This window comes from Phoxinus phoxinus, assembly GCF_949152265.1.
Source record: "Phoxinus phoxinus genome assembly, chromosome: 18".
NCBI lineage: Eukaryota > Metazoa > Chordata > Actinopteri > Cypriniformes > Leuciscidae > Phoxinus > Phoxinus phoxinus.
Genome location: NC_136893.1, coordinates 17,926,733 through 17,954,166, shown reverse-complemented (window position 1 = coordinate 17,954,166; position 27,434 = coordinate 17,926,733). Strand labels below are relative to the sequence as shown.

General features: G+C 42.6%; 2 protein-coding genes across 4 annotated transcripts; both read right to left on the bottom strand.

The window, feature by feature from the left end:
- Nucleotides 1-325: 325 nt before the first annotated feature.
- On the bottom strand, nt 326-2,748 carry fkbp1ab (FKBP prolyl isomerase 1Ab). The gene is made up of 4 exons (XM_079587818.1): nt 2,492-2,748; nt 2,299-2,346; nt 871-983; nt 326-720 (listed from the first exon to the last, which is right to left on the bottom strand). Exons 1-4 carry the CDS (start codon nt 2,526-2,528, stop codon nt 592-594), a joined length of 327 nt encoding a protein of 108 aa, XP_079443944.1. The 5' UTR covers nt 2,529-2,748; the 3' UTR covers nt 326-591.
- Nucleotides 2,749-3,956: 1,208 nt separating this feature from the next.
- LOC306985415 (sodium-dependent lysophosphatidylcholine symporter 1-like) lies at nt 3,957-22,879 on the bottom strand. 3 transcript variants are annotated; one of them, XR_013794793.1, is made up of 14 exons: nt 22,704-22,832; nt 14,124-14,243; nt 13,074-13,198; nt 12,769-12,901; nt 12,356-12,434; nt 11,524-11,693; nt 10,353-10,443; nt 9,570-9,691; nt 9,291-9,374; nt 7,047-7,130; nt 6,833-6,945; nt 6,015-6,150; nt 5,673-5,849; nt 3,957-5,306 (listed from the first exon to the last, which is right to left on the bottom strand). XR_013794793.1 is itself a non-coding variant. In XM_079587651.1 (14 exons), exons 1-14 carry the CDS (start codon nt 22,785-22,787, stop codon nt 5,264-5,266), a joined length of 1,569 nt encoding a protein of 522 aa, XP_079443777.1. In that variant the 5' UTR covers nt 22,788-22,879; the 3' UTR covers nt 3,957-5,263. The 3 variants fall into 3 exon arrangements, 2 of the variants coding, with proteins under 2 accessions (XP_079443777.1, XP_079443778.1); XM_079587651.1 differs by having other exon boundaries at nt 6,007-6,150; nt 22,704-22,879; XM_079587652.1 differs by having other exon boundaries at nt 6,007-6,150; nt 14,124-14,217; nt 22,704-22,827.
- Nucleotides 22,880-27,434: the final 4,555 nt, after the last annotated feature.

Sequence of the window (27,434 nt, the reverse complement as noted above, 5' to 3'; positions counted from 1 at the left end):
CAATAGATGCTGTTGGGTTTTGTCGGATCAATGTCTAATTCCCTGTCAACATCTGTTTGCGTTGGTCGCCAATTCAACATTCAAGTTCAAGATTAAGGACATTGCAAGGTTTTTGATGATTTGGTTATATATCAATTACACAGGAAGAATTCTGGACTGAAATTAAAAGAGTTTAAGAATTAGTTCTGATGTAATGTGACCAAAGCAAAATGTGAAATGTGGATTTAGATCAAATTAAGCACAGATCTTTATATATAATAATTTATATAATATAAGAGTGGAATGCTGAATAAGATAAGATGTGAGAAGAATGGCTAAAACTGACTAAACTTGGTAACACTTTATTTTACTGTGTAATTGTTACATATGTTACATGTGGTTACCATAGTAATAACTATAAATTATGCATAATTGCATGCAACTATCCCTAAACCAAACCCTAATCATATAACCCTATGTAGTTTCTTAATATTACTCAGTACTTAAATGTATAATTACAGTGTAACAATATAAAGTGTAACCCTAAACTTTTGACACTTGAAACATTTATAAAGTAATGAAAATTAACAGAAGGCAGTGAATAGCATTAAATCACTCCAAACTGAGAAGCTCCACATCGAAGATGAGGGTGGCATTTGGGGGAATAATCCCAGGATGGCCTTTATTACCGTAGGCAAAATCAGGTGAACAGGTCAGCTTTGCGCGTTGGCCCACACTCATCTAAAAGTCACAAAAATATATGCATGAATTATAAAAAAAATTATTCATTGAAATATCAATCCTAGACAGACTGGATTTGGTAGTTCTTTATTAAGATATTATTTAAACTTCTTTAAATCAAAAAAGTGTTACCCTATGATTTTCACACACCTGCACAATACCTTCCTCCCAGCCACGGATCACTTCCTGTTTACCAATCTTGAACTTAAATGGCTTTTCACGGTCACGGGAAGAGTCAAACTTTCGTCCATCCGTCAGAGAGCCTGAAGATTTGAGAGGAAAAGGAAGAGGCCATGAAAGACAGGAAATGAGGTTAGAAAAAGAATGATCAGATAAATGAGCAACTTTATTATTGTTCTGTTCTGTCAGGGGGGTTTTCCGTCCCAACCCATATCTAATAGCAGTAAATTATCAAGATTTGAAACAATAACATGGAGTGGAGTGACATATCCACAGACATAAGACTGCTGTGAGTCAGTCAAGCAGAAAATGGATCCACTAATCAACACAAATCAGGGATCAGTTCAATTTATTCTGTATACTGTAGTACACAGCAAATATTATAATGCTCTTTAACAACAATGGTTCTTGGCCTTATGACCTGTTGCTATGACTAATAAGGATAAATCAAGCTAACAGACTAAATATATGTGACCGGTTTTCCATTCTTTTTCCCATGTAATAAATTATGAGACTTAGTTTTAAGTGCTTTAGTGCCTTCATGAGTCTAATTTCCTCATTATTATTATTAATTTTAGTTCTATGTACTTTTTTTTCAACATTTTTCCTCCATTTTTATTTTACCTTTATTTACTCGTGTAAATTAACAAAATAATAAAAATGAGAAATAATAAATTAATAAATTAACTTAGAAGAAATAAGTAAATACTCTAAGTAAAAATAAAACAGTTTTATTAATAATTAAAACAAATGTATGGAGAGAAAAAAAGATGGGGAAAATGCATCACAAATAATTAAAAATTCCAGGAAAAATATGTAAGAAAAATCAAGTAAGGGCATTAGAATGTAATGCAAAGTTAAAATGACAGATATGTGGGCTGTTTTTGGCACAATGTTGAATATTATATCAAGGTTGCATATAGCCTAATCATCCAATAATCGACTTGACAGACAGCGATGTCTAGTTTAGTATGAACAATTAAAAGACAATCACAACATCCCAGGGGTCGACTCACTCCAGACAGTGATAATCCGTCTATCCGACGCGATCCAACAAAGACTAAATCTGTTCAGTCTCAGCTGTCAAATGAGGATCATGTGGGGACAAATGCTATAGTGTGTGCAAACAATACACAAAACTAATGATGCATATTGGCTTGATTTTCTTCCTCGTTTGTTTTTTTACTTCTAATTTTTACTATATCTTTACGGCATTTCGACTTTTCAGATGTTATATTTCTTAATACATTAACCTTTTTAAAATTAAGCCATTGATCATTTTACCACAAAGCTACAAAATATCAATATAAACACACAACGTTCAAACAGGGCAATATTACAACATCCATACTGTACACCGACCAAGACAAAATCTGAAATTCAAGTTATTCAACTCACCAACATAATGCACCACACATGTCTGTCCTTTTTTGGGAAAAGTCCTCCCTGTGATTGCAGCGCGAGGAGAAACAGGGAGCAAGAGAAAGATGAATTATACAAACAAAGCTGTTAAACGCGTGCAGCGTGACGAATAGTAGGCTATGCTACTTTAAATATGATAAATGATAGAGGCAGCACTGGGGTAATTTACCATCGCCGGGTGTTATGGTCTCGATCTCCACTCCCATTTTATCCCGCTCGTGTGTATGTTTCTGAAGAGCCCTCCCGCACACTGTTTCGCTCACAGCTGATTGCGGGCAGAGAGAGAGAGGGAGAGAGAGGGAGAGGGGGGGGGGGGGGGAGAGAGGGAGGGAGAGAGGGGGGGAGGAAGAGGAAGGGAGAGAGGGGGGGGGGGGTGCTGTCGGGTCACGTGACTGCTACGAGAAGACGCGTTGTGCTGTGTGTGTCTGCTATAAACTCAAAAGAGGGGACACATGACTGATGTGGCCCGTCCCCTTTCTACGAGTGAAAAATATAACTATTGTATTGGAGGACTAGTCATATTCAAAAGCAAATAATGGTGTTTTAAAGCCTATTATTCTTATTATCAACTTTGATGTTAGCATGCAAAAAGTGTTAGGATGGATGTTTTGATGAATTAATGGATGGAAGATAGATAGATAGATAGATAGATAGATAGATAGATAGATAGATAGATAGATAGATAGATAGATAGATAGATAGATAGATAGATAGATAGATAGATAGATAGATAGATAGATAGATAGATAACATAGGGAGTTATTGCAGATTTTCACCTCTCGTCCAGCATTCCCTTTTTGAATCCTCCAGCTCATTGTAATGTATTATAACCTGTTATATAACATGTTCTCAGCACTCACTTTATAGTGGTGTAATGTGGGTGACTGGAGTAGCACATATGCACCTCCCACATCCATCCCCTCCATGAACAACTTGACAGTCACCCAACACATGTTGATCTTAAAGGGATATATTTCAACTAAAAATTCTGCCACTATTAATTCACATCCATGTCGTTGCAAAACTGTTTATTTTTCTTCTGTGGAACTTATAAGAACGTATTTTGCCAATGGAATGGATGCAATGGAACTGGATGGGCACCAAAACTGTACCAACATTCTTCAAAACATCTTATTTTGTGTCCGTAGAAGAGAGAAAGTCATAGTGGTTTTGAGTGAGTAAATTATGACAGAATTTTCATTTTTGAATGAACTGTTACTTTAAATTTGGCATGAAAAGGAAATTGAAAAAGTATTTTATTCCCTATTGTGATGTATATATTGAAATAGCTTCTCGGACAAGAAAAAAAATGTAGGGCACACTTGATTTTGTCCATGGGGAATTGATTAGGTGATTGTGGTTTGCTATTGCTGTGATCTCATGTGAGTGACAGTTGTTCCGTCTTTATCGAAACACACATCTTCAGAGAAAATGGGAATACGAGGGGCGGGCACATTAATTAAAAATAATAATAATGTGCACGGATAAAATGTTTTGATTAAATACTGCAATTTCAAAAACAAGACCTTTGTCAACTTTGATTTCATGGTGACTTTAAGGCCTAATAGCTATTGGCCACAAGAGGGCGCTGAACAGTTTTCTGCAAGGCAAGATGACAAAAAGATGACCTTGGACATATTTACACATGGCTGTTTATTTATACACTTTTACATCATTATCATCATTACTATTTCTGAGCAAAAAATATGACAAGTAGGCCTACATACATACACAACAAGCTGTGTGTAAGTTTTCAATGTTAATACTCTCTCAGCTTAATAATAATAGACATGTATCAGCAGCAAGCCTTTCATTGGTTGAATTCTCTAAAGAGTGTAAACACTTTGCAGCAACATTGGTTTCACAAGTGGTCTAGGTTTTAGGCGGGTCATTTCTGCTCTGGATATATACAGAAAAGACACACTGCACATTTTTTCTCAATCCTGTGGCCAGTTGCAAACTGCTTAGACTAGTCTTACAAGTCTTACTAGTCTTACAAGTTACTCATATAATTTTTTACTTCAACACTGGTAATATTTTTTTTTATGTCAGTAACATAAAACAGTAAATTGGTCTAATTTTAATCCAAAAAAGCAAGATTGGTTACCCCTGGACTAACTCTCTAAAAATTATTGGGTTCTTTTATCTACCAAGTCCTGGGTTTAGCCTTTTGGGTAAATTGTTTGGGTAGTTTTCTGTAACCCAGATCCTGGGTCAGATAACAACCCCGGGGTTGAGTTATTTATCAAGGCTTTCTACGGGGGAGAGCAGTGCAGCTCCGTCAAATTGGTGCAGGTCTTTGGTCAAATACAGGTTTGTGTAAAAAATGTAATCTATAAATTTGTTGTTGCTCTGTATTCGTTTCATTTTATGCAAAGCAAATACAGGACCCAGAATATAAATACATAGAAAGTTAAAATATGTTATTTGAACAGTGCACTGATTGTTTATGAACAGGTTATGGAGTCAGTAACAGCATATTTTGGGACAACACAGACTGGTCGATTACACTTTAATTACTTCTAAATGTTTAATTTTACTTCTAATATTTGTTAAAAGAGCTTAAATGTATGCAATATGTATTAAAAATATATAAAATATGCTACTGTAAAATATGATCAAAAGTAAAGGAATTATCATGCAAACCAGTTGTGTTGTTTTAACCCAGTGTTTTTTAGAGTGTAGGCTAGTTGGCCAGACTTGTTATCAGTGACTATTTATGCAACTGGTCTTGAAGCCAGGTAGCACTACACACTTTAAATGTCTCCTTTCATCTCGAGTGTGTAAGATTTGTGAGATTCCTAAACCGTGTTGGGGTCCCTCCAGAACAGAACTGAGAAATAATCACCATGCACAATACAAAGCCAAAACAAAACATGTTCATTATTAACAGTTCCACAACAAAAGTAGTGGAATCCTTGTGACATACTGAGTGATTACTTCATAGGCTCAGTTCTTCTTCTTCTTTCATGCTGGTCTCTGTCCTGTAAATGTCAAGAAAACAGGCAGTAAAGGCACAGTTTAAACAGTTATTACAACCTAATGCAAAACTGGAACACAGTTTGAGAACATGAAGACATCACTGAATATGTTACTTAACATAGTAGTGTTGAAATGAATGCAAAGACTAAAATAAAATTAACCTTTTGTAAGTTTGAACGAAGTTGCTTCCGTATAGCAGGAAGATGTGGCAACAAAAAATGTCACTATAGTTCACTAAGAACATTGCGTATCTGTCATTATTTTATTAGTATGTAGAAAGAATGAATGCATCACACATCAACCCCTCAACCCAGCCACTTATTCTCGAAAAATATACCTCTCAATGTTATACAAACAGAAACACATACCCTGCTTTCCTTAAAGCTTTCTGGATTTTCTGCCGTCGCTTTTCATTGATGGGATAGAAGCAAAAAATCACCAAACTGATGAGCAACAGGCTGATGGGCACAGGAGCGAAGAGTATCCGCAGCGAGGATATCACCTCTGGATTATGTTTACAAGCACCAGGCTTGTATCCTGCGAAGCTGCAGAGTTAAGGATGAATGTTATTGTGTTGATGTATCAGTCACGGAAGGTTTTGGGGGGTTCAAATAAAAACTTTGTGCACAGGAGATGTTGAAATATAACATTTATTACCATTGTTAGCCAACAAAAAACAATCTGATTGAAGGAAGCTCTTACTGTAGTACCAAAGTTGAGATTCCAACAGACATGCCTCCACCAAATTTGTTGAAGAAAACATAACAGGAGTAGAATAGTGGTTCTAGATCCTGGCAAGATGGGTTCTTGACTTTGAAGTCATCCACTACATCTGGCAGCATTGACCTAAAATAAACAATTAATCTGGTTTTATAGTATGCCGCTGAAGAACCACTTTTTTTTTAGAGTGTATGGTATGTTCAATATATATAATTTGACCAAAAATACTGTAAAAAAAAAACAGTATTATTGTGAAATGTTTTATTTTCAGCAGCTATTGCTCCAGTTTTCAGTGTCACATGATCCTTCAGAAATCATTCCAATAAGCTTATTTGTTGCACAAGAAACATTTCTTATTATCAATGTTGAAAACTGTTTTTGTGGAATGATACATTTCTGATTAATAAAAAGTTAAACCGTAAAGTATTTATTTGGAATAGAAATCTTTTGCAACAATGTAAAAGTTGTTTTTTGATTAATTGAATGTGTCCTTGATGAATAAAAGTATTAATTTCTTTCTTTTTTTAATCTTACTGACTTACAATCTTACTTATAGCTTGACTATGTGCATTACAGCATGGGAAGGTATGCTTTCCAAGTCATAGGGGACTTGGGGACCAGTTTCCGGATAACATCATTCTAAATTGGCCCAACCACTGCCAAGCATATCGTAGAATATTTCCCAGCTGACCACTATCTGGGCTAGCGTAATGTCTCAATAATGCAAGAGAAGCTGGTGTGGAGTATGTGTTGGAGCAAGTAAGGCCTTTAACAATGAAGAAGAGATATTTTATAAGGGTTACGTTACCAAGGGAGTAAAAAGAGGGCTGCCATACTTGTGCCGGCTAACATGGACATTATAATGAAGACGGGTAAATTACTGTTCACTAGGGATATCACAATTAGAGCTGGGATGTAAATCTGTAGAGGAGAGGAGAAAGAAAGATGAAATCGTGGAAACAAATATACAGCTTTAATTGTTAAAGCCATTAAAAAAACAATTAACAAAAAGTGGTGCTCACTGAAAGGCCGATGAATATAGTGGTCTTCTTGCCTATTCTGACCAATAATGTCTGCCACACTGGGATTGATATTGTGGCTGATGTCTGTAGAAGAGCAGAAAGGATACTACTTATAATTATCCCTTCAAATTAACAGCTAAACCTGCCTGAATATTGTATAATTTGACATGGGTTTAAAGGAACACTCCGACTTTTTGGGACTTTAGCCTATTCAACTTATCCCCCAGAGTTAGATAAGTCCATACATACCTTTTTCATCTCCGTGTGTGCTATAAGTCTGTTTGACGCACCCACCGCTAGCCTAGCTTAGCACAAAGACTGGATGTAAATGGTTGCAGCTAGCATACTAATCCAAATAAGTGACAAAATAACGCAAACATTTTCCTATTTACATGTTGTGATTTGTATAGTCACAGAGTGTACAAAAAACAAAGTCACATGAGACACAGACATATTTTAACTGTATAAATACTGGGAACTATATTCCCTCATTTCCCTGAAGGCGAAGCACTGCTACTTGGGCGGAGTGATAACCGCAGCACCTGAGACGCGCTCTGAACGAACTCTCTGCTCCTCACCACGGCGCATCTCATGTGCTGCGGTTATCACTCCGCCCAAGTAGCAGTGCTTCGCCTTCAGAGAATATAGTTCCCATACAGTTAAAATATGTCTGTGTCTCATGTGACTTTGTTTTTTGTACACTCTGTGACTATACAAATCACAACATGTAAATAGGAAAATGTTTGTGTTATTTTGTCACTTATTTGGATTAGTATGCTAGCTGCAACCATTTACATCCAGTCTTTGTGCTAAGCTAGGCTAGCGGTGGGTGCGTCAAACAGACTTATAGCACGCACGGAGATGAAAAAGGTATGTATTCAATTCAATTCAATTCAAGTTTATTTGTATAGCGCTTTTCACAATACACATTGTTTCAAAGCAGCTTTACAGAAAATGCATTTCAAAAATATACATACAAAAATACAGTTAGTTAATCATGAAATTTAGGGCATAACATGTATGGACTTATCTAACTCTGGGGGATAAGTTGAATAGGCTAAAGTCCCAAAAAGTCGGAGTGTTCCTTTAAGATAAAACATTCAAAAACATATAATGGGCCCTATTTTAACGATCTGAAACGCAAGTGTCAAAGCGCAAAGCGCAATTAACTTTGTGGGCGGATCCCGGCGCTGTTGCTATTTTCCCGGCGGATAAATGACTCGTGCGCCCGACGCAAATCTAAAAGGGTTTGGTCTGAAGTAGCTTCATTATTCATAGGTGTGGTTTGGGCGTAACGTGAAATAAACCAATCAGAGCGTCCTCTCACATTCCCTTTAAGAGCCGGCGCGCTTGTTCCACGGCGGATTGCTATTATAACGGCGGGTTTGCCGGCGCACGCCAGGAGCGGTTCACAGCCGAGGAAACCGACGTTCTCGTCAGGGCTGTAAAACACAGAGAAGTGAGACTGGGGATGATGGGAGAAACTCACTCAAATAAGCTTCGGTTAAACAGGCGTATAATTTGGGTAAATGTGTAGCTTAATCTAGATTTTTTTTTTTTATCTAGATAGATCTTTTTCACATCTTCACGGACACAACCTCCCTCGTGTGTTAATATTTTTCCTTGGAATAATGTATGATTTGCAAAAATGAAAACTGCTGCGTCTGTTTATAATTATTAGAGAATCAAAGTGGATGCGCGTTAACACACTACATTATGGCCAAGCACGCGCCCTTAAAATACCATATCACTAACGCGCAACGCGCCACTGTCTTTAGACTGTTTTTTTCCTGGTCAGTGGCGCAATTGCTTTCTAAAACTGGAAAATAGCACCATGGAAGTTTTGCGCCGGAACACGCCTCCTCTATGCGCTGAACCGCCCCCGCGAGCGCAAGTTCATTCCCTAATTTACCGACGTGCGTCTGTGGAGGGAAAAGTCCGCTGTGCGCGGGTGCAAAATAGGAATGATACATGCGTCGGTGTTCAAAGTCCATTGCGCTGGGTGCAAGATAGGGCCCAATATGTTGTGCTTTAATATAATTTTATTATAATATAATTAATATAGAAGTAAATAATACTTCATGTTGTAACATCAAATTGAATGGGTCAAGTCAAACATTTTATTTACTATTTAATTTTATACTATTTAACATGTAAAGCAGCCTGACACATTTTTTAGATAATGCAGAAATAGCTACATGCAGTACTTCATACTATAAACTTTTGAAATAATGGATATCTCACCAATAATATGAGAACAAGATGCTGAAAATATGATCCCATATTCGCTGCATGAGTACAGAAGAGGGCGAAATTTCCCTGAGCCATCTGAAACAAATATTCTTATCATCACGACTACAGTCATACTTTATAAATTAAATTTGTTGTCTTTACTGAATGACTAATATAAAAATATAATACATAACAGGGCATCTTTATAGGCAATACAATCATGTTCATTTTGGTATATTAACTACAAACACTTCAAAATAAATTCATGATTTAAACAGAAAAACGTCTGACCTGGAAGGCAAGTGAAGCAAAGAGGAAGCCAAATACAAGCCGCACATATGGAGTGTGTCCCCATATCATCTTCATACCAGTAAGATAGGAGACATTTATGCGGTCCAGTTTACTCAGAGGGGCTAAAGTAAAATGTAGACACATGCAAATCATTGAATTACTCAAGACGTCACTGCATCAAGTCATTTGTCCCCAAAAATAAATAAATATAGCTATAGGGCCCTATCTTGCACCCAGCGCAATTGACTTTGTACACCGACGCATGTATCATTCCTATCTTGCACCCGATGCACAGCGGACTTTTCCCTCCACAGACGCACGTCGGTAAATTAGTGAATGAACTTGCGCTCCCGGGGGGAGGTTCAGCGAAAAGAGGCGGTGTGTTCCGGCGCAAACGTTTCCTGGTGCTATTTTGCAGTTTCAGAAAACAATTCCGCCACTGACCAGGAAAAACCTGTGGCGCATTATTCAGATGCTATTTTAAGCATCATAATAGCAATCCGCCATGGAACAAGCGCGCCTGCTTTTAAAGGGAATGTGAGATGACGCTCTGATTGGTTTATTGCACGTTACGCCCACACCTATGAGTAATGTAGCTACTTCAGACCAACCAGATTTGCGAGATCCGCCCACAAAGTTACTTGTGTTTCGCGTGTGATACTTGCGTTTCAGATTGTTAAAATAGGGCCCATAGAGTGTTTGAAACTGATGTGGAACTATTAGTGAAGCTTGAAAGAACATGTGGCATGGTATTTGAACTCATGTTAATTCATTTGGACTTACCCAACTGCTCCTTTACTCCAAGAAAAAGCACGAGGCAGCACAGAAAGTACAGCATTCCTAATATCAATGCACCAGTCATATAGGCTGTTCTCTGTAAAAATGACAAGACAAAAGGCAATATACCTTTCAAAACACTTTAATTCTGCATGGACACGTTAAATTGATCAAATGTAAGAGTAAATAATTTTTTTAACATTACAAAAGATTTATATTTCAAATAAATGTTGTTCTTTTAAAATTTCCATCAGTCCAAGAATACTGACAAAAATGTATGATGGTTTCTACAAAAATATTAAGCATTAAGATAATAATAAGAAATGTTTCTGAAGCATCAAATCATCATATTAGAATGATTTCTGAAGAATGTGACACTGAAGATTAGAGTAATGATGCTGAGAATTCTGCTTTGCAGAATAATTTACATTTTAAAGTATATTAAAATAGAAAACGGTTATTTTAAATTTGAATAATATTTCACAATATTACTGATTTTACTGTATTTTTGATCAAATAAATGCAGCATTAGTACGCATAAGAGACTGCTCTCAAAAACATAAAAAACATCTTACTGACCCCAAACTTTTGAATAGTAGTGTTAATTCAACTAAATCTTCAAAAACCATTGCAACTTTTCATTTTCTGTCGGTCTTAGTACACGATGTAACTACAGAAGAGTCCAGTTTTAAATAGGAAAAATATCGAAAAGGTTGGGCTTTGGTAATTTTTTTGAGAGAGATGCTAATGGTCTAATCAGATTCAATGATCTATGCTATGCTATGCTAAAAGTGCTACCGCCAGTCCCGGAGATCGGCTGAATGGATTAAAAAACGGTAAAACTCAACTGTTTAACTCTAGGGGAGTTGAATAATTAGTGTTTCCAAAAAAATTCCAAAAAAAGTGGAGTGTTCCTTTAAAGCCTATTGGAGGCATGCGTTGCACCCACACTGCATTCTCTGGTACAACACTTCCAGAGAAAGGCCTTACGTTTGCTCAAAACAGGAAGCATCTTATCTTCTACACATGACTGAATTATGGATTTAAGAAAAACAGTTGCCTTGATAGTTCGCAGTCAATATGTGTGGCCATTTCACAAGCAATAACTAATAAGAACTTCCACTATATCCGTCAATGTGCTTGATACAATGGTAAAAGGGTATTTTTTGTGCCTTACTGTATTTTGTAGAGATGTGTCATCTGTGTGGTTCCCAGAAGGCCCATACGTATCATTATTAATTATATTCTGTAAGCTGCAGGCTTGTGTTTTTTTGGCATGGTGCACCCCCACTATCTGACCCTGAATGGCAGCTCCCGCCAGGGTGGCAAACACTTCCATGCCCATTCCTGTATCGTGACAGAGAGTAAAGGTCTTGACTGTTTTCTCTTTTAAACAGGAAACAGATTTCAGTTAAGGTTATAGCCTTTAAATCCAAGTAAATATAAATAATCCCTGTAAATTCCACTGTATCCTGCTTACAAATAATAATAACAAAGGTAGAAGAGAGTGAAGTTTCTTCATTAATAAATTTGATCACTCTTTCTATATTGCTCTCTCTATGTCAACGCTTTTTCAAAACTCAAGACAACATTCAAAAAAACATTCTTTGTATTTCTTTGAATTCCAATTAATTTTAATTTTACTTCCTTATAGAATTTTGAATATTTTTTTTTTTGCTCTCTCAATTCAAATTAAATTCAAATTAAAAGGCATTCTAAATTCAATTCTGAAAGGCACACAACACTGTTATTACACTGAAAAAATGATTTGTAATCGGCCTATTTCTTTTGAATGCTTTTGAATGTCCAATCTTTGGAAATTTCTAGATTATCAGCCATTTTTTGTCACTGTAAATAACGGATGAAGGCTGTAATACTAATTACACTAGAGACAGCCACAGGATATGAAAAGTTAAGATGCATGGCAATTCTATCAACTTACACTTATCTCCTACAAAAGCTATTGGTGGTGCTTGAACCACAAGTCATTTGAGGCTATATTTTCTTACTGTAACCAGTGGCTGAGTCTCTATCCTTCTCATTCCCCCCCAGAAACATGTTGAGGGAAGAATACGGCACATGGTAGCACTGTGCAAGACAGAAAGAGAAAGAAATGTTTTGGATTGTGAACTTGTGAATCATATAACACGTTATATTAGCAAACATAGCTGTTTGAAAACTACAGCAATGAATATTTAATCACCATAAGTACTTCAGAAGAAAGAGCTGATAGTGACACTGTATTTTTGTTTGCAATGTAAAATGAATTTACATTCTAAAGCATTATTACCTCAATTCAAAAACAAATTTAAATTGGGTCATCCCCCTAGGCAGGAAATGTCCTTAACAGCTGAACATTTTTAACACTGAATGTGTAAAACAACTGAAAACTGTGGGCAGATAATAGTAATAGTGGGCTTACACTCATGAATGTGTCAAACAAACAGCACCATATGAAGTACCAGCTGAAACTGAAGGCAGAGGACATGGTTTCCTGTGGGGTATACCAGAGCATGACGTACGATAGGACCCCAAGTGGCATTGTGAAAATAATCCTGTGTAAAGAGGGTGGATCACATAATAATGCACATTTGGCATATTAAAAAAATAATATAAAAAAGGACAAGATCCTCATTTATATGCTCAAAATATGTAGTATAAATGTAAACTATGGTCTGATTTTAGGAAGTGCTTCACAGTCAGGTATTAACCAGTGCACTCACTCACCAAGGAATAAGTTTGCCAATTCTGGTCCGGCCACTCTTGCTCACAGCATATCCAATCAGAGGATCCGTAATGGCATCCCAAGCTCGACCGAGGAAGAGGATGATGGATGCAGAGAAAGCGTCCATCTATGAAAAACATTTGGCCAGAAGAAAATTACTTATTTCTCATAAAACACTCATTATATCACATTATTGTAAAATATAATATGTTTATGTATAATATGTAAATACTTTTGAAATAAAAAAAATATTTACCAAAGTGTTAAAGTACAACATATATTAACTTTCACAGGATATTTCACATACTCTGTTTGTTACTTCCTGTGCTAACCAGTTCAGTAAAAAGTGTTGAGTGTGTGGCATGCAGACATGCAAATTGAGGAAGAGTTGAGATGGACCATGATAAACCTCATGCGTTTAATAAATGCTCAGTTGTTCTAACTTTGCAGAAACTACAGCTCACACAGTGATTGTATCTCATGATGAGTGCCTCAAAACTCCCTCAAATAGCCCATTAGGAAAGTGAATACAAGGTTTGAACCGACGACCTTTAATTTATCAGCCTAGATCCTTTAACCACAACGGGATGTTTTTATTGTCTTATTGTTTTTTTTATTAGATTTGAATGGAAAATAATGCTCAGTTAAGTTATACATTATAACTGGATTATATTTAGTTTAAAAGAAATCAAACAATATCATGTCGCACATTCACAGTGAAAAAGCCAACAAATCATAATTATTATGTAAACAATTGGCGCATTTTGTATTATTAAACAAATAACATTCATATTCCTGTTGTATAGGGTGATTTCCTGCATCACTAACCAAACTAATGGGTGTGGTAGTGTTAACAATCTAAATGTTTTTCCTTTATGTATAATTTATGTATATTTTGTTCAGAAGGTCAATGTATTAGGTATGTAATGTTTTACCAAGAGTGTCTGGCAGGCTGCTGTGAAAATGAATTTGTAGAGAGGACATCTATTTATATGGTGTTCACCACTGACAGCTGCTGAAGAACATCACATCTTCTATTATTTTATACTCACCTTCACAACATCCAGTAAAAAGATCTGCATGAAAAAGCCCTTGGCGGTTGCAGTCATTTGATAAGGCATTCCTCCAATGGCATAGCACAGTTTCCTGGACAAAGGGATGCCTGGAGTTATCTGCACGAGATTAACATGTAAGCATCAATGTCACATGTGAACGCTTTAGTGAATGATGTGAATGACTTATTCTCATGTTGTTCTAAACCTGTAAGACTTTCGTTTACCTACAAAACAGAAGATTGAAGATCTTTTTGATGAAATGTGAGAGCTTTCTGTCCCTTTATAGACAGCTACGCAACTACCAATTTGACACTTCAAAAAGTTCATAAATGAAGTTTTATGTAACAAAGTTCGGGAGGAGCATGTTCAGGTAATCATCCAATCAGCACAAGAAGGAGCCATAAATAAAGCCTTTCCTTACCTCCTGTCTCATGACTAATTTCTCAGCATCCCACCTCCACCCCTTCACCCCACATTCGGCTGGGTCCGTTCATAGATACCTATGATCTCTAAAGTTATGGGTGGGAGTACTCTGGGGTCGGGCCGAATTCTGAGCTCGGAGCCCTCCCCCCGGACAGCAAGCCAAATACGCATTATAATATTACATCAGATTTCATTAACATGTAAACTTGTGAAAGAGATCTTAAAACTAATCCATATTAATAGAGCATGCAGCAAGCAGGTCGGGGCCCAGAGCCGTGGGAACGGAGTGAGGCCGGTGGCGCGATTGCTATCGCTGTGTGAATTCCACGTTGCTATCGAGCTGAGCCGACTCTACTGCCATAGACACTCGAGGTGGTGGGCTGGAGTGACTTGCCGGGGAGACGGACAAACTCGCTGTCGGCCACCTGGGTTGTGGAGGGGCGGCTGGAGCCAGAGAGGGAGCGGAGTAGTGGCCGCCATTTGCTGAGGCCAGTGCCTGCTGCCGTCCGCCATGATGGGGAGGAGCAGGGAACGGGAGCCTCCTGCTGGAGGAGCCGGAGGCGTTCACCAGGTGGCTGGTGGACTGAGCACAGTCTAGTAGGTACCCCCGGCCTGTGAGGGTCGATGGGGGTACGTAGCAAGCAGGGCGGGTCCAAGAACTGTGGGAACGGGGCGAGGCCGGTGGCATGATTGATAATTAGCATCACCTGTGCTCCACACCGGTCTCGAGTGGCTTTGGATTGAGAAAAGGAGTGACGACAGTAAAGGATGAGAGAGTCCATGCCTGGACTATTTACTTGGTGTTTTAACAATGTTTTTATGCGGAAGTCGTCCATGAGGGGCTGTCGCTTTACTTTCGTTTTGTGTTTATTTATTTTGATATTAAAGTGTGTTGAACCTTCGCCGTTTCCCGCCTTCTTCTTCCCTGAACACTAACCTTGCCACAGAGCGGTTTAGTCAAAATTTTCTTAAGAGACTCTTTTATTCTTGCTTTATATTGCTTTATATAATGAACAGATATAATTTAGGCTTTTATTAACATTTAAACATTGATCAGTAAACATAAACATGCAAGAACAAACCTCAATGGTTCTTACGGAAGCTTAAACGTGCTGCGTAAAAGACGAGAATGAACCTCATTTGTTCTTGCAGAAGCTCAAGCGTGCTACGTAACACACGAGAATGAACCTCATTGGTTTTTATGGAAGCTCAAACGTGCTGCGTAACACACGTGCATAACACATGAGAATTAACCTCACTGGTTCTTGTTGAAGCTCAAACGTGCTGCATAACAAATGAGAATGAACCTCACTGGTTCTTGCTGAAGCTCAAACATGCTGCGTAACACATGAAAATGAACCTCATTGGTTCTCGCACATCAAGCGAACATGCTTGAGCTTCCCTTTACCACAACTGATGTGTGAGTTGATGAATGTTTATACACTACCAGTCAAAGGTTTTTGGACATGAAATGTTCATGTTTTATTTTCAAGAAACAACATAATACCATTACAATCACTGGATATTCTTTACCAACAATAATATACAGAACATTTTAATTAAAGAACAAAAATACATATTTTGTCTAACAAAGAGCCTAGATCTTAGACTCTTCAAAATAGCCACCTTTTGCAGCTCTAACTGCCTAACAAATTCTAGGCGTTCAATCAAGTAGAGATTATAAATATTGTTCTGGGAAGCGTGATGCGTGTTTCGAATCATTGTCCTGTTGTAGTATGAAGGACTGTCCAATTAGTCTCAAGCCAGATCTTATGGCATGACTCTGAAGAATACTATGGTAACCCTCTTTGTTGAGAATTCAGGTCACCCTATATAGGTCACCAATTCTAGAGCCCGCAACACACCCCCATAACACTTCCGCCTCCATGCTTGACTGCTGGTACTACACAGTCTTGTATCATCTTCTCAGCAGTTCTGCGACGCACGTAAAATCTTCATTTTAGACCCAAAAATATCAAACTTTGATTGATCAGACCATAAGACATTAGGCCTACTCCAGTCAGGAACAGAGCAATTGTTGTGTTCCTTTGCCCAAAGAAGCCTTTTGACCTTGTTCTGCACTCTCAGCAGGGGTTTCTTGGCAGCTACACACCCCATCAAGCCAGCTTCCCAAAGTCGAAGTTGATGTGCTGTGATATCTGGTGCAGTTAACTTTCTGTTACGGCTGGAGACTTGTCCTTTGATTTTGTTGTTCATCGAGGTGTCACCATTCTTCCCTGTTTCTGCATGCCTCTTAATGGTGTATGCTAGTACTCACTGGTATTTTTAGTTTCTGGGCAATTTTTCTGCAGGAAATGCCTTCATTCTTCATGAAGTTAGTTCACGTTTGCCTCCCGGTTGCCACTCAATATATAAAAACATGCAAATATGACCCTAACCTGGGGTAAAGCACACCCACTATTTGACAAACCGTTAAGCCCTAATTCATTTCAGCTGGACAGCACAGTCAGCCAACTGTGACTGAGACACTTCACTTTTATAGCATCATACCTGTATACAGGTACATGCAGTTGTACATTTACAAACAAAATTTAGGCCATCATTGGAAAAGTTCAAGAGTTATGCTGTTCATGTTATTTCATTTCAAATAGCAATCAAAAATGTTTTGTTGTGCTGCAGAATAATATATTACTAATTTTCAATACAATATTTGCTAAATTTCATATGAAAAACGTCTCGGTTACTAACGTAACCTCGGTTCCCTGAGATGAGGGAACGAGTGTTGCGTAAGCTTGCTTGGGCATCGGGAAAGCCCCTTTCTCGAGAAGAGTGGAGCCTAAAATTATCCTTATAATTTGCTTTAATTTAAAACGCACTTGCTGCAGCAAGCAGACCCAAGCGAGACGGCTCGCGCGCTTATTGGCTGCTCTGCGGCAATTTCTGCAACCTATGGAGAGGCACGGCTGACATGAGAGCCAATGGGGACGCTTCGCGCCCTCTATGGGTCACAGCCCGCAAAAATGGGCGTGGCTTCGTATTATAAAAGGCCGCGCCGCCCATAGATGCCTTGTTTTCATCGACTGAAGCGATACCAAATCGGAGCACAAACACGGCAAGGTTACGCAACACTCGTTTCCTCATCTCAGGGAACCGAGGTTACGCTAGTAACCGAGACGTTCCCTTTCGAGAGTACTCTCGTGTTGCGTAAGCTTGCTTACGCATCGGGAACCCCGTGTAAAATGCTGAGTGTGCTCACAAAGACTCCCTTCATTACTGTCCCAGGGCAAGTGCCCATGGCTCATAAGACGAGTAACTAATGTTTAGGCCAAAAGGGGGGCCTGAACAGGGAGTGTGTAGGGGTGGGGCCGAATGTGATTGGACCCTAAGTGCTACATTAATAAATAAAGAATGCTTGACACATTATAGCACAGTTATGCCGGACCTAAGTCGGGCAGAATAACTGCTATAGCGTGGCTAGACTGCTAACAGTCTAGCTTGTAGCGCGGGAACTTCTAGGTTATAAAACCTGATGAATGTAGACAGAGACGCCCAGCCTGCCGCCTTACAGATATCCTGTAGTGAAATCCCACTGGACCAAGCCCACGACGAGGACATGCCTCTAGTAGAGTGAGCTCTGACGCCCAGAGGGCAGCAGAGGCCTTTGGATGCATAAGCCAATGAAATAGCATCGACTATCCAACGTGAAAGGCTCTGCTTAGTGGTAGCCAGCCCTTTAGTGCGGCCACCAAAGGATACAAAGAGCTGCTCCGTTTGTCTGAACACAGCAGAGCGATCCACATAAATTCTCAGGGCCCTGACAGGACAGAGAAAATTCACGTCCCTCTCCCAGTCAGATACAGGGAGAGCCGACAGTGAAATGACTTGCGCTCTGAACAGAGTGGCAAGTATTTTGGGAACATAACCGTGTCTCAGTTTGAGGATGACTTTAGAGTCGTTGGGCCCAAACTCAAGACAGGTAGCGCTCACGGAGAGCGCATGCAGGTCACCCACACGCTTAACTGAGGCAAGGGCCATCAGGAAGACGGTTTTGAGTGAAAGATATTTTAAATCTATGGACTGCATTGGTTCAAATGGGTCTCCTTTCATGGCCTCTAGGACCGTGGAAAGGTCCCAAACAGGAACCGACGGAGATCGAGGAGGGTTTAACCTCCTGGCTCCTCTGTGAAAACGGATGACTAGGTCATTTTTCCCCAGTGACTGACCAGACGTTGGCATTAGGAAAGCCGCAATGGCCGACACATATACTTTGAGCGTGGAGGGGGATCTACCCGCGTCCAAAAGCTCTTGGAGGAAGGGAAGTAACTCCGTTACTCCACAGTTTTTTTTGGATCCATGTTCCGTGTTGAGCACCAGCTCGAGAACACTGATCATTTTAGAGCATAAAGTCGCCTGGTAGAAGGCGCTCTAGCCTCTGTGATGGTGTTTAACACTCCCTCCGGGAGGTTAACGGGTACCCGTTGAGAGCCCATGCATGCAGGGCCCACAGTTCGGGGTGGGGATGCCAGAGCGTCCCTTTGGCCTGAGAGAGGAGATCTTTCCTCACTGGGACTTGCCAAGGGGCTGTCCCTCCTAGCTGCGTCAGCTCCGGGAACCATGTTCGGTTCCTCCAGAGCAGGGTGACTAGGAGCACCGCGCACCTGCTCTCCCTGATCCGTTTGATGACCTGTGTTAACAGCGCTATCGGTGGGAAAGCATTGAGCGGGCGATTGGGCCAGTTGTGGTCAAACGCATCCGTGTTCTTTGTAGAGTATGTTGGGCAATGAGCGTTGTCTTCTGAGGCGAAGAGGTCAACCTCTGCCCTGCCGAAGATGCTCCATATCAACTGATCCACCTGGGGGTGAAGAAACCATTCCCCTGGGGGAATGTTGCCCCTGGATAACATATCCGGACCCAAGTTCAGGATGCCTGGCACATGCGCCGCTCTCAGCGAGCGCAGGTTGTGCTGAGCCCACACGAGAAGGCGTTTGGCCATGGTAAACAGGCTCCGGGATCTGATACCGCCCTGGCGGTTTATGTAGGATACCACCGACATGTTGTCCGATCGGACTAGCATGTGGTGACCCCTCAAGCGTGGGAGAAAAAACTCCAGAGCTAGCTCGACCGCTTTCATCTCTAGACAGTTTATGTGTAGGCACTTCTCCAGGTCTGACTATAGACCGGAGATCGGCCTGCCCTCGTGCAGGGCCCCCCAACCGAGGTTGGATGCATCTGTCGAGACTACTTTTAGCTTTGAGACAGTTCCCATATCGACGCCCGACTGGTACCAGTCGGCTGCCTTCCAAGGTTCCAGTGCTTCGACACACAGTGCTGGGTAACCCTGAGACAAAGGCGACCCGTCGTCCATGCGCGAGGCAGGACTCAGGACTTTAGCCATAGCTGGAGGGGGCGCATGTGTAGCAGCCCCAGCTGAAGCACTGCTGAAGCCGAGGCCATGCGGCCCAGAATCCTCTGAAAACTTTTGAGAGGAGTGACGTTGCGGGTTCTGAATGATGCCACTAGGCGCTGGATAGAGAGCACGCGCTGTGACCTAAGCCGCACTTTCATTGACACAGAGTCTATTTCTATCCCCAGAAAAGAGATTTTCTGACTGGGCAACAACAAACTCTTGATCCAATTGATTTTGAGACCCAGATTTTCCAAATGACTGGGTAACAAAACTTTGTGAGAAATCAGTTCTGCCTCTGACTGAGCTAGAATTAGCCATGCACTTCGTGAAGGTACGTGGTGCTAAAGACAGGCCGAACGGTAGGACAGTGTACTGATAAGCTCGACCCTCGAAGGCGAATCTCAAGAATGGCCTGTGACGGGGTGCTATTTGTATTTGAAAATACGCGTCCTTCAGATCCACAAAAAAACTTTTTTCAGCAGTTTCGCTATTTCGGCGCGAAGCAGATATGCTACTTCGCTTTTCACCGTCGTTTCGACCACTGCTCGAAAGCGTGCGAACTGCAGCGAGTAACCTTGCTTTATTGTCTGTAGCACCCATTCTGATACACCCGGGATGATTTCCCATGCTTTTGCACGTATGGCTAGGGCTCGGATCGCTGTGTGAAAGGGATCCGGTGACCTGAACTGTTTGTGCTTGTGACACTGTATTTACAGCGCTTATATGATGAGGCGCGCATAGAGTTATGGGCGTCTGCTCTGCATATGATATACATGCCGCGAGAGCGGAGAAGTGTTTTATGGGAGGGAGCCCTAAGTGTGTGTGGGACACTGAACGGGCAGTGTTTATGAGTAGGGGTGAGCACTGAATACTGAATAGTGGGCACATTTCCTACATTTAGAACACATTTGGCATAAACCGGATAAAAAAGACATTTTGCTCTTTTTCAGATTTATTTGGGTCGCTTTGAAAACGGCATTTGTGTGCAGGCGAGCATGTTGTGCAACGGGCTTGTTTGTTGCAATATGAACAGTCACCTTTGAAGCGGGAACTGGGGGAAGTGTGCGCCAACTTTTCGACGGTGGTCCGGCCGCAGCGAGACTTAACCGTCGACGTTTTCCCCTGGTGGTAGGAGGGCTTCAGAGGCTCGGGGTTCACCACAATCCTTGGTCTCGGCCCCCTAGGGGGAGGCGGTCTTCGACGGCTCGACGAGCGTGAGCGCTGGCGAGCGTCGGTGGGCTGACGGCGCTGGAAAGCTGGCGGCGGAGGCGGTGGCACCATTGAAGTCTGGGCAGGCGGCTTCTTCTTCGAGCGGCCTGACGCAGAACTAGAGCGCCGTGGCAGAAAGTGTCGCAAGGCCTGTGACGCTTTCTGAGCTTCGGTGAAGCTCTCCGCGAAGCCCTTAACGGACTGGCCGAACAGACCGGCCGGTGAAATAGGAAGGAAGCTCTATCCGTGTCCTTCATCTCTGTGAGCATCAGTCCTCACCCTCCGGTGCACCGAAAGTGATGGAAACGGAGGCGGAAGCAGATGGGTGTTGGCCGTCAGGGACGTCCTCACCCTCCGGTGCACCGAAAGTGATGGAAATGGAGGCGGAAGCAGACGGGCGTTGGCCGTCAGGGACGACCGGTGAGAGCGAATCAGAGAGTGAGGCATGCGGGGAATTATCCGGAATGAGCTTGCGAATCCAGTCCCGCAGAGCTGGATAATCAAGTTATAAGGATAATTTTAGGCTTCAATCTTCTCGAGAAAGGAGCTTTACCGATGCGTAAGCAAGCTTATGCAACACGAGAGTACTCTGGAAACGGAACATAGGGTGTCCAAAAACTTGTGACTGTGAATAAAAGCCTAAATTTAATCTGTTCATAAAGCGATCGTGTCTCTTCAGAAAATAAATTTGGACTTAGTTTTAAGATCTCTTTATGAACTTTTTGAAGCGTCACAGTCAACGTGTCATTGGAGGGACAGAAATCTCTCAGATTTAATCAAAAAGATGTGTTTAGAAGATTAACTGGTTTTATGGGTTTGAGACGGCATGAGGGAGTGTAATAAATTACATAATTTTTGGGAAGTGTATGTGAATAAAAGCATGTAAATCTGTTCATCATATAAAGCAATCGTGTCTCTTCATTAAAATGGGACTTAACTCAATAACTAGTTTTACGATCTCTTATTAACTTTTTGAAGCGTCAAAGTGTCAGTTGAGCTGCCAATGGAGGGACAGAAATCTCTCAGATTTCTCACAAAAAAGATCTTCATTTGTGTTTAGAAGATGAAATGGTTTTATGAGTTTGAGACGATATTGAGGGCGCGTAATTAATGACAGAATTTTCTTTTTTGGGTGAACAATCCTCTTAACAAAAAAAAATATGAAGCATTTTAATATAGCCTAGAACAAGTCAGAAAATATAAATAGGCTATATATTTGATATTTTGGTAAAACTTTATTTTACAGTGTCCTTGTTACACGTTTGTGCATAATTATATGCAACCAACACTAAACCACACCCTAATCATACCCTAACCCTATAGTAAGTATAAGTATAGGCTACATGTAGTTATTATTAGCCTACTCAGTAGGTTACTTAAATAATTACACTGTAATACGGACACTTCAAATATTTTTTTAAGTCACCCGCAAAATGAGCATAGACTCACATGCCAATTGGCCAACTGTTTTTAGATTTGTTCCAACATATTTTAGAGTTTCCATGTTGCCGAAGCCATGTAAGTTATACCAAACCCACTGATGTTTACAAATTCTCTCTTAAAGTGATATGTCATACCTGCTGATTGTCGTCATTTTCTGTCGGGCAGTTTATGCTGTCATCTATTCGATTGTTCAGTATATTCCCCTTATTGTTGGCCATCCTTCAGTTATCGTGAAAAAGAGTTGTAGGCTACTTTAGATTTTTTAGCGCTTTTATACTTGATGCAAAGTAGGCGCGGTTCAAGTTCCACTACGAAAGCAGTTGAGGATGCCAATATTGCCCAAAAAGTTTCTCAGCCTACGTAACGACATTTTTATTCTCTCTGGCTTACAAAAATGGTTCTGATACAAACCGAGTCAAAAGTTGTGTTTTCTCTGAGAGTGTTTTATTATTATTGTTGTTGTTGTTTTGCAATCTCTTCATTTAGAATATTTTCTTTACTCCAAATGTTTAATCGCATTGCTGTTGGATGAATAGGCTAATTGTATCCAAATGTAGAACTGTGTTCTCAGGACAAGCATATTTTTTTCTTAAATGTCAGGTTGGGGCAAGTTGTCACGTGTTTTAAATCTTTATCTTCTTTCCTAGAAAGCAGATTTAAATAATGTTCATGCTGTTCTTGGAGTGATCACGGGTCATTATAACATAGCTTAAATTTATAGCATTTATTTAATTATGACCATTGAGCTCTCTCTAGTATATTTGATATCCCTGCTCACATTTTCAAGTTTTTGTATGTTTTTGTCAAGTATGTAAGATTTTAAGCCACAAGAGGGCGCTGTTTCCAACAATAACAAAGGCGAAGCTTGATGACGCTATGAAGGAGAGTGGAACGATGGGAGATGTCGTTCTCTTACGTAGAGTTCTCTCGTACTGCGTCGAAAGAACGCTACGGGAAAGATATTTCTTTGTCGAGATTGAAGCCTAAAATTAATCCTTAATTTTGTAATATTGTAAAACGCTTTTCTGAAGCATACAACCTAGGCGGAGCAATACAGCTCACCCATTGGCTGCTCTGCCAGAAAAGCACAGCCTATGCGAGGCCAGAGACGCTGACCAATGAGGACGCTTCGCGCCCTTCTGCGTCACCTCCCGCCCAAACAGGCGTGGCCTAGGCCTATAAATACGAGCATAGCTGTCTAACACACTGATTTTCTTAAATTCAACGAAGCTGCACGCATCGCTGGATTGATTCGAGCCGCCACAGCCGTTTGGAACAAGCACTTCAGCAGGACGAGCCCTTTTCTGAAGCCGCCGCCTTCGCCGCCTTCAGCCGCCGTTCCCTGCTGCGCTTCTCCGGCGTGGAATATCCTTTTCAGTTTTGTGTGTGTTTTGTGTGTGTGTTCGCCTACCGCGTCACACATTTTTCCTCACAAAAGAGCAACGAGTGTCTTTTTAAAGATGTCTCGCGTTTCCTGCGGCTCCTGCCGAGCCGCGCTCATCGACGGGGACCACCACGAACTGTGTGTTTCCTGCTTGGGCGAGGAACATGCAGCTATCGCTCTCGGTGATGGCGGCTGCCATCACTGCGACATGATGCCAATCGCGACTCTGCGGACTCGCCTTGCATCTTTCGCCGAAGCTGCTCAACCGCCCCCTGTAGCGCCGCGCCGTAAGAAGCGCCGCGCTCAGCGGGTCCCGGAACCTCCCTCCACGAGGAGCTCGCCGCCGCCACCGCCGCTAGCTCCTCTCAACGTTTCGTTTGAGTCGCTCACCGACGGACAACAGCCGCAGCACGCCGCTTTGTCCGTTATGGAGGACGACCAGCAAGCTGTATCAGAGGGGGATGATGACTGCTGTTCGCTTCTCGCTTCGGAGAGCGAGGGTTGGGCGAGCTCCGTGGACCTCCCCTCCCCCGCTGTTCCGGAACGCAGAGGAGGGAAGATCAGCATCGAGGCAGAACTGATGCGTCTGCTCACACAGGCCGTGTCGAGCCTCGGCCTCGATTGGTCGACGCCCGAGCAACCTGCACTCAACCGGCTGGATGGCCGCTTCCTCTCTGGAGACCGCGCTGCGCCCCCCTCCAGACACGCACCGTTTCTTCCTGAGCTTCATGAAGAGGTAGCGAAATCGTGGAAGGCGCCTTTTTCAGCCAGAGTGCGTACTTCTGCCTCGCCAGCATTCTCCGTAGTGGACGGTGCTCGAGACAGAGGCTACCACGCTCTCCCTCCGGTCGAGGAGGCTGTAGCGACTCACCTTTGCCCACCCTCTGCTGGACGGCGGGCTAAGGGAGTCCTACCATCCAAAGCTTGCCGCACATCGTCAGCTCTGAACGGCCGCGTGTATTCCGCCGCCGGACAAGCTGCATCGGCGCTGCACACCATGGCGGTGCTTCAAATCCACCAGGCCAACCTCCTCTGCAAGCTAGACGAGGAAGGCCCGGGCGCGATCAGTGTTCCGGACTTACGTAGCGCCACAGACCTAGCTCTTCGCGCTACAAAGTCCGCCACACACGCCATCGGCAGGATTATGGCCTCAGCTACTGTTTCCGAGAGACATTTATGGCTGACTCTCTCTGAAATGGCGGAGTCGGATCGCTCTGCGTTCCTCGACGCCCCCATTTCACCGGCTGGCCTCTTCGGGTCCTCCGTGAAGGACTTCGCGGACCGATTCGCCGAGGTACAGAAGACTTCGCAGGCCATGAGACATTTCCTGCCAAAGCGCTCCAGTTCCGCAACAGGCCGCCCTAAACAGCCGCCTGCCCGAACTCAGCAGCGCCCCGCGCCCGCCGCACCGGCCCAGCAGCAACAGGCCCGAGAGAGACCACGGTTGAGAGACGCCGCCCGCCACCGCGTGGTCCTCGGCCCAAGATTTCACTCAAGCCCGAGGCCTCGGCGCCATCCTAGCCCTGCTAGGAAAAAGACGGTGTTCGGGTCCCGCTGCGGCCGGACTTCCACCCAAGTTTTTCGCTTGTACAGCCCTAAGTTCCGTGTTTGTACCAGTGTATTTAGCAGCCAACAAACCGGCCGTAAAGCCCGTTTGCCTGCACACAAACGCCGTTTTCACGGCGACCCAGATAAATCTAAAAAAGAGTTTAATTTCTGGTGTTCCGGCCAAGGCCGATGGTGTAATGTGTGTAACTGCAATGCCCACCCAGTGCCCATTCATTCACACAAGCACAGCCCCGTTCAACACATGGTTTTCACACATAAAATCGGCTCATACCGATTGTGCTTTACATGTAGTGAGCGTGCCCACTGTCCAGTGCCCACAACCACTACACACTGCACGTTCCGCGGTTTCTGTAAAAACGAAACTAACGAACGGTCAGTCAGTTCACAAACACAGTGTCCCCGGTGTTATAAATGTGCCCGCTACCAAGCGCCCACGTTTATTCACAAACATAACGAGCCCCGTAGGGCTCGCCCCGCGTGCTCTCTCTCAACTCAGAGAGTCGAGCGCGCGCGGGACGCATACTGTGTTAAACATGTCCCCCGCCTCAGACGCCACGGCGTCCATGTTACAGCACACGGTTGCTCTCGTGTCGCCGCCATTTCGCGACCAGGGCCCAGATTACATTCAACCCCTAGTCACACGTGCAGATGCATGGGAAAGACTTCCCGGGGTCTCAGAATGGGTGCTAGAGACTATAAAAAGAGGCTATTCGCTACAGTTTCATCGACGCCCTCCCCGTTTCACGGGAAAAGTCGAAACCACGGTAAAAACAGAAGTAGCACATCTACTTCGAGCTGAAATAGCGAAGCTATTGAGCAAAGGGGCCATAGAGCCTTTATCTCAAGCTCAGAGCGAAGGGGGTCTGTACAGCAGATATTTCCTGGTACCGAAGAAAGACGGGGGTCTCAGACCCATTTTAGATCTAAGGCGTCTGAACAAAACGCTAACAAAGCGGAAGTTCAGAATGCTCACGACCAGAAGAATCCTCGCGCAAATTCGCAGAGGAGACTGGTTTATGGCGATAGATCTGAAAGACGCGTATTTTCACATACAAATTGCGTCACGTCACAGGCGATTTTTGAGATTCGCCTTCGAGGGCCGGGCATATCAGTACACAGTCCTGCCATTCGGCCTGTCTCTAGCACCTCGTACATTTACAGTGTGCATGGACGCGGCGCTGGCACCCCTGAGACTCCGAGGCGTTCGAATTCTGAACTATTTGGACGATTGGCTAATTCTGGCTCAATCGCCGTCAGAACTCGCTCACCACAAGACACTAATACTCGATCACCTCGAGTGCTTAGGTCTGAGAGTCAATTGGGAGAAAAGTTCACTGTTTCCCAGTCAAAGGATCTCCTTTTTAGGACTGGATCTGAACTCACTGTCTATGACAGCACAGCTGTCATCACAGCGCAGGCGAAATACCCTGCAAATGGCGAAATCCTTCCGCAGCGGCCACATAGTGCCACTCAGGAGATTTCAGAAAATGCTGGGCCTCATGGCCTCAGCCTCAACAGTGCTGCAGTTGGGCCTGCTGCGCATGCGCCCACTACAGTTCTGGTTGAGAGCGCGCGTACCGCGCCGAGCATGGTTACACGGTCGTTATCGCCTCAAGGTCACTCAGGAATGCATTTCAGCCCTGACACCATGGAGAGCGTCAGACTGGTACCGGTCAGGTGTAAGCCTGGGGACTTCCTCGAGCCTGAAGGTGGTGTCCACGGACGCGTCCACCTCAGGCTGGGGAGCACTGCTCGACGGCAGACCGCTCTTTGGCCAGTGGGCAGAGCGGGCCAAACTACCGCACATAAACTGCCTGGAAATGATGGCGGTGGACTTTGCGCTGAGGCGCTTCTGTCCCCGGATAAAAGGACACCACGTCCTGGTCCGCTCGGACAACATGTCGGTAGTAGC

Excerpts from the sequence above, each read along its gene's own strand:
- fkbp1ab (XM_079587818.1), bottom strand. The coding sequence starts at position 2,528 with ATGGGAGTGGAGATCGAGACCATAACACCCGGCGATG. Across the intron at positions 2,347-2,491 it reads GACCATAACACCCGGCGATG|GGAGGACTTTTCCCAAAAAA; the intron begins GTAAATTACCCC and ends CTGCAATCACAG. Across the intron at positions 721-870 it reads GGGAGGAAGGTATTGTGCAG|ATGAGTGTGGGCCAACGCGC; the intron begins GTGTGTGAAAAT and ends TGTGACTTTTAG.
- LOC306985415 (XM_079587651.1), bottom strand. The coding sequence starts at position 22,787 with ATGGCCAACAATAAGGGGAATATACTGAACAATCGAATAGATGACAGC. Across the intron at positions 6,946-7,046 it reads CTATATTCATCGGCCTTTCA|ATTTACATCCCAGCTCTAAT; the intron begins GTGAGCACCACT and ends TCTCCTCTACAG. Across the intron at positions 5,850-6,006 it reads ATCTCAACTTTGGTACTACA|CTTCGCAGGATACAAGCCTG; the intron begins GTAAGAGCTTCC and ends TTAACTCTGCAG.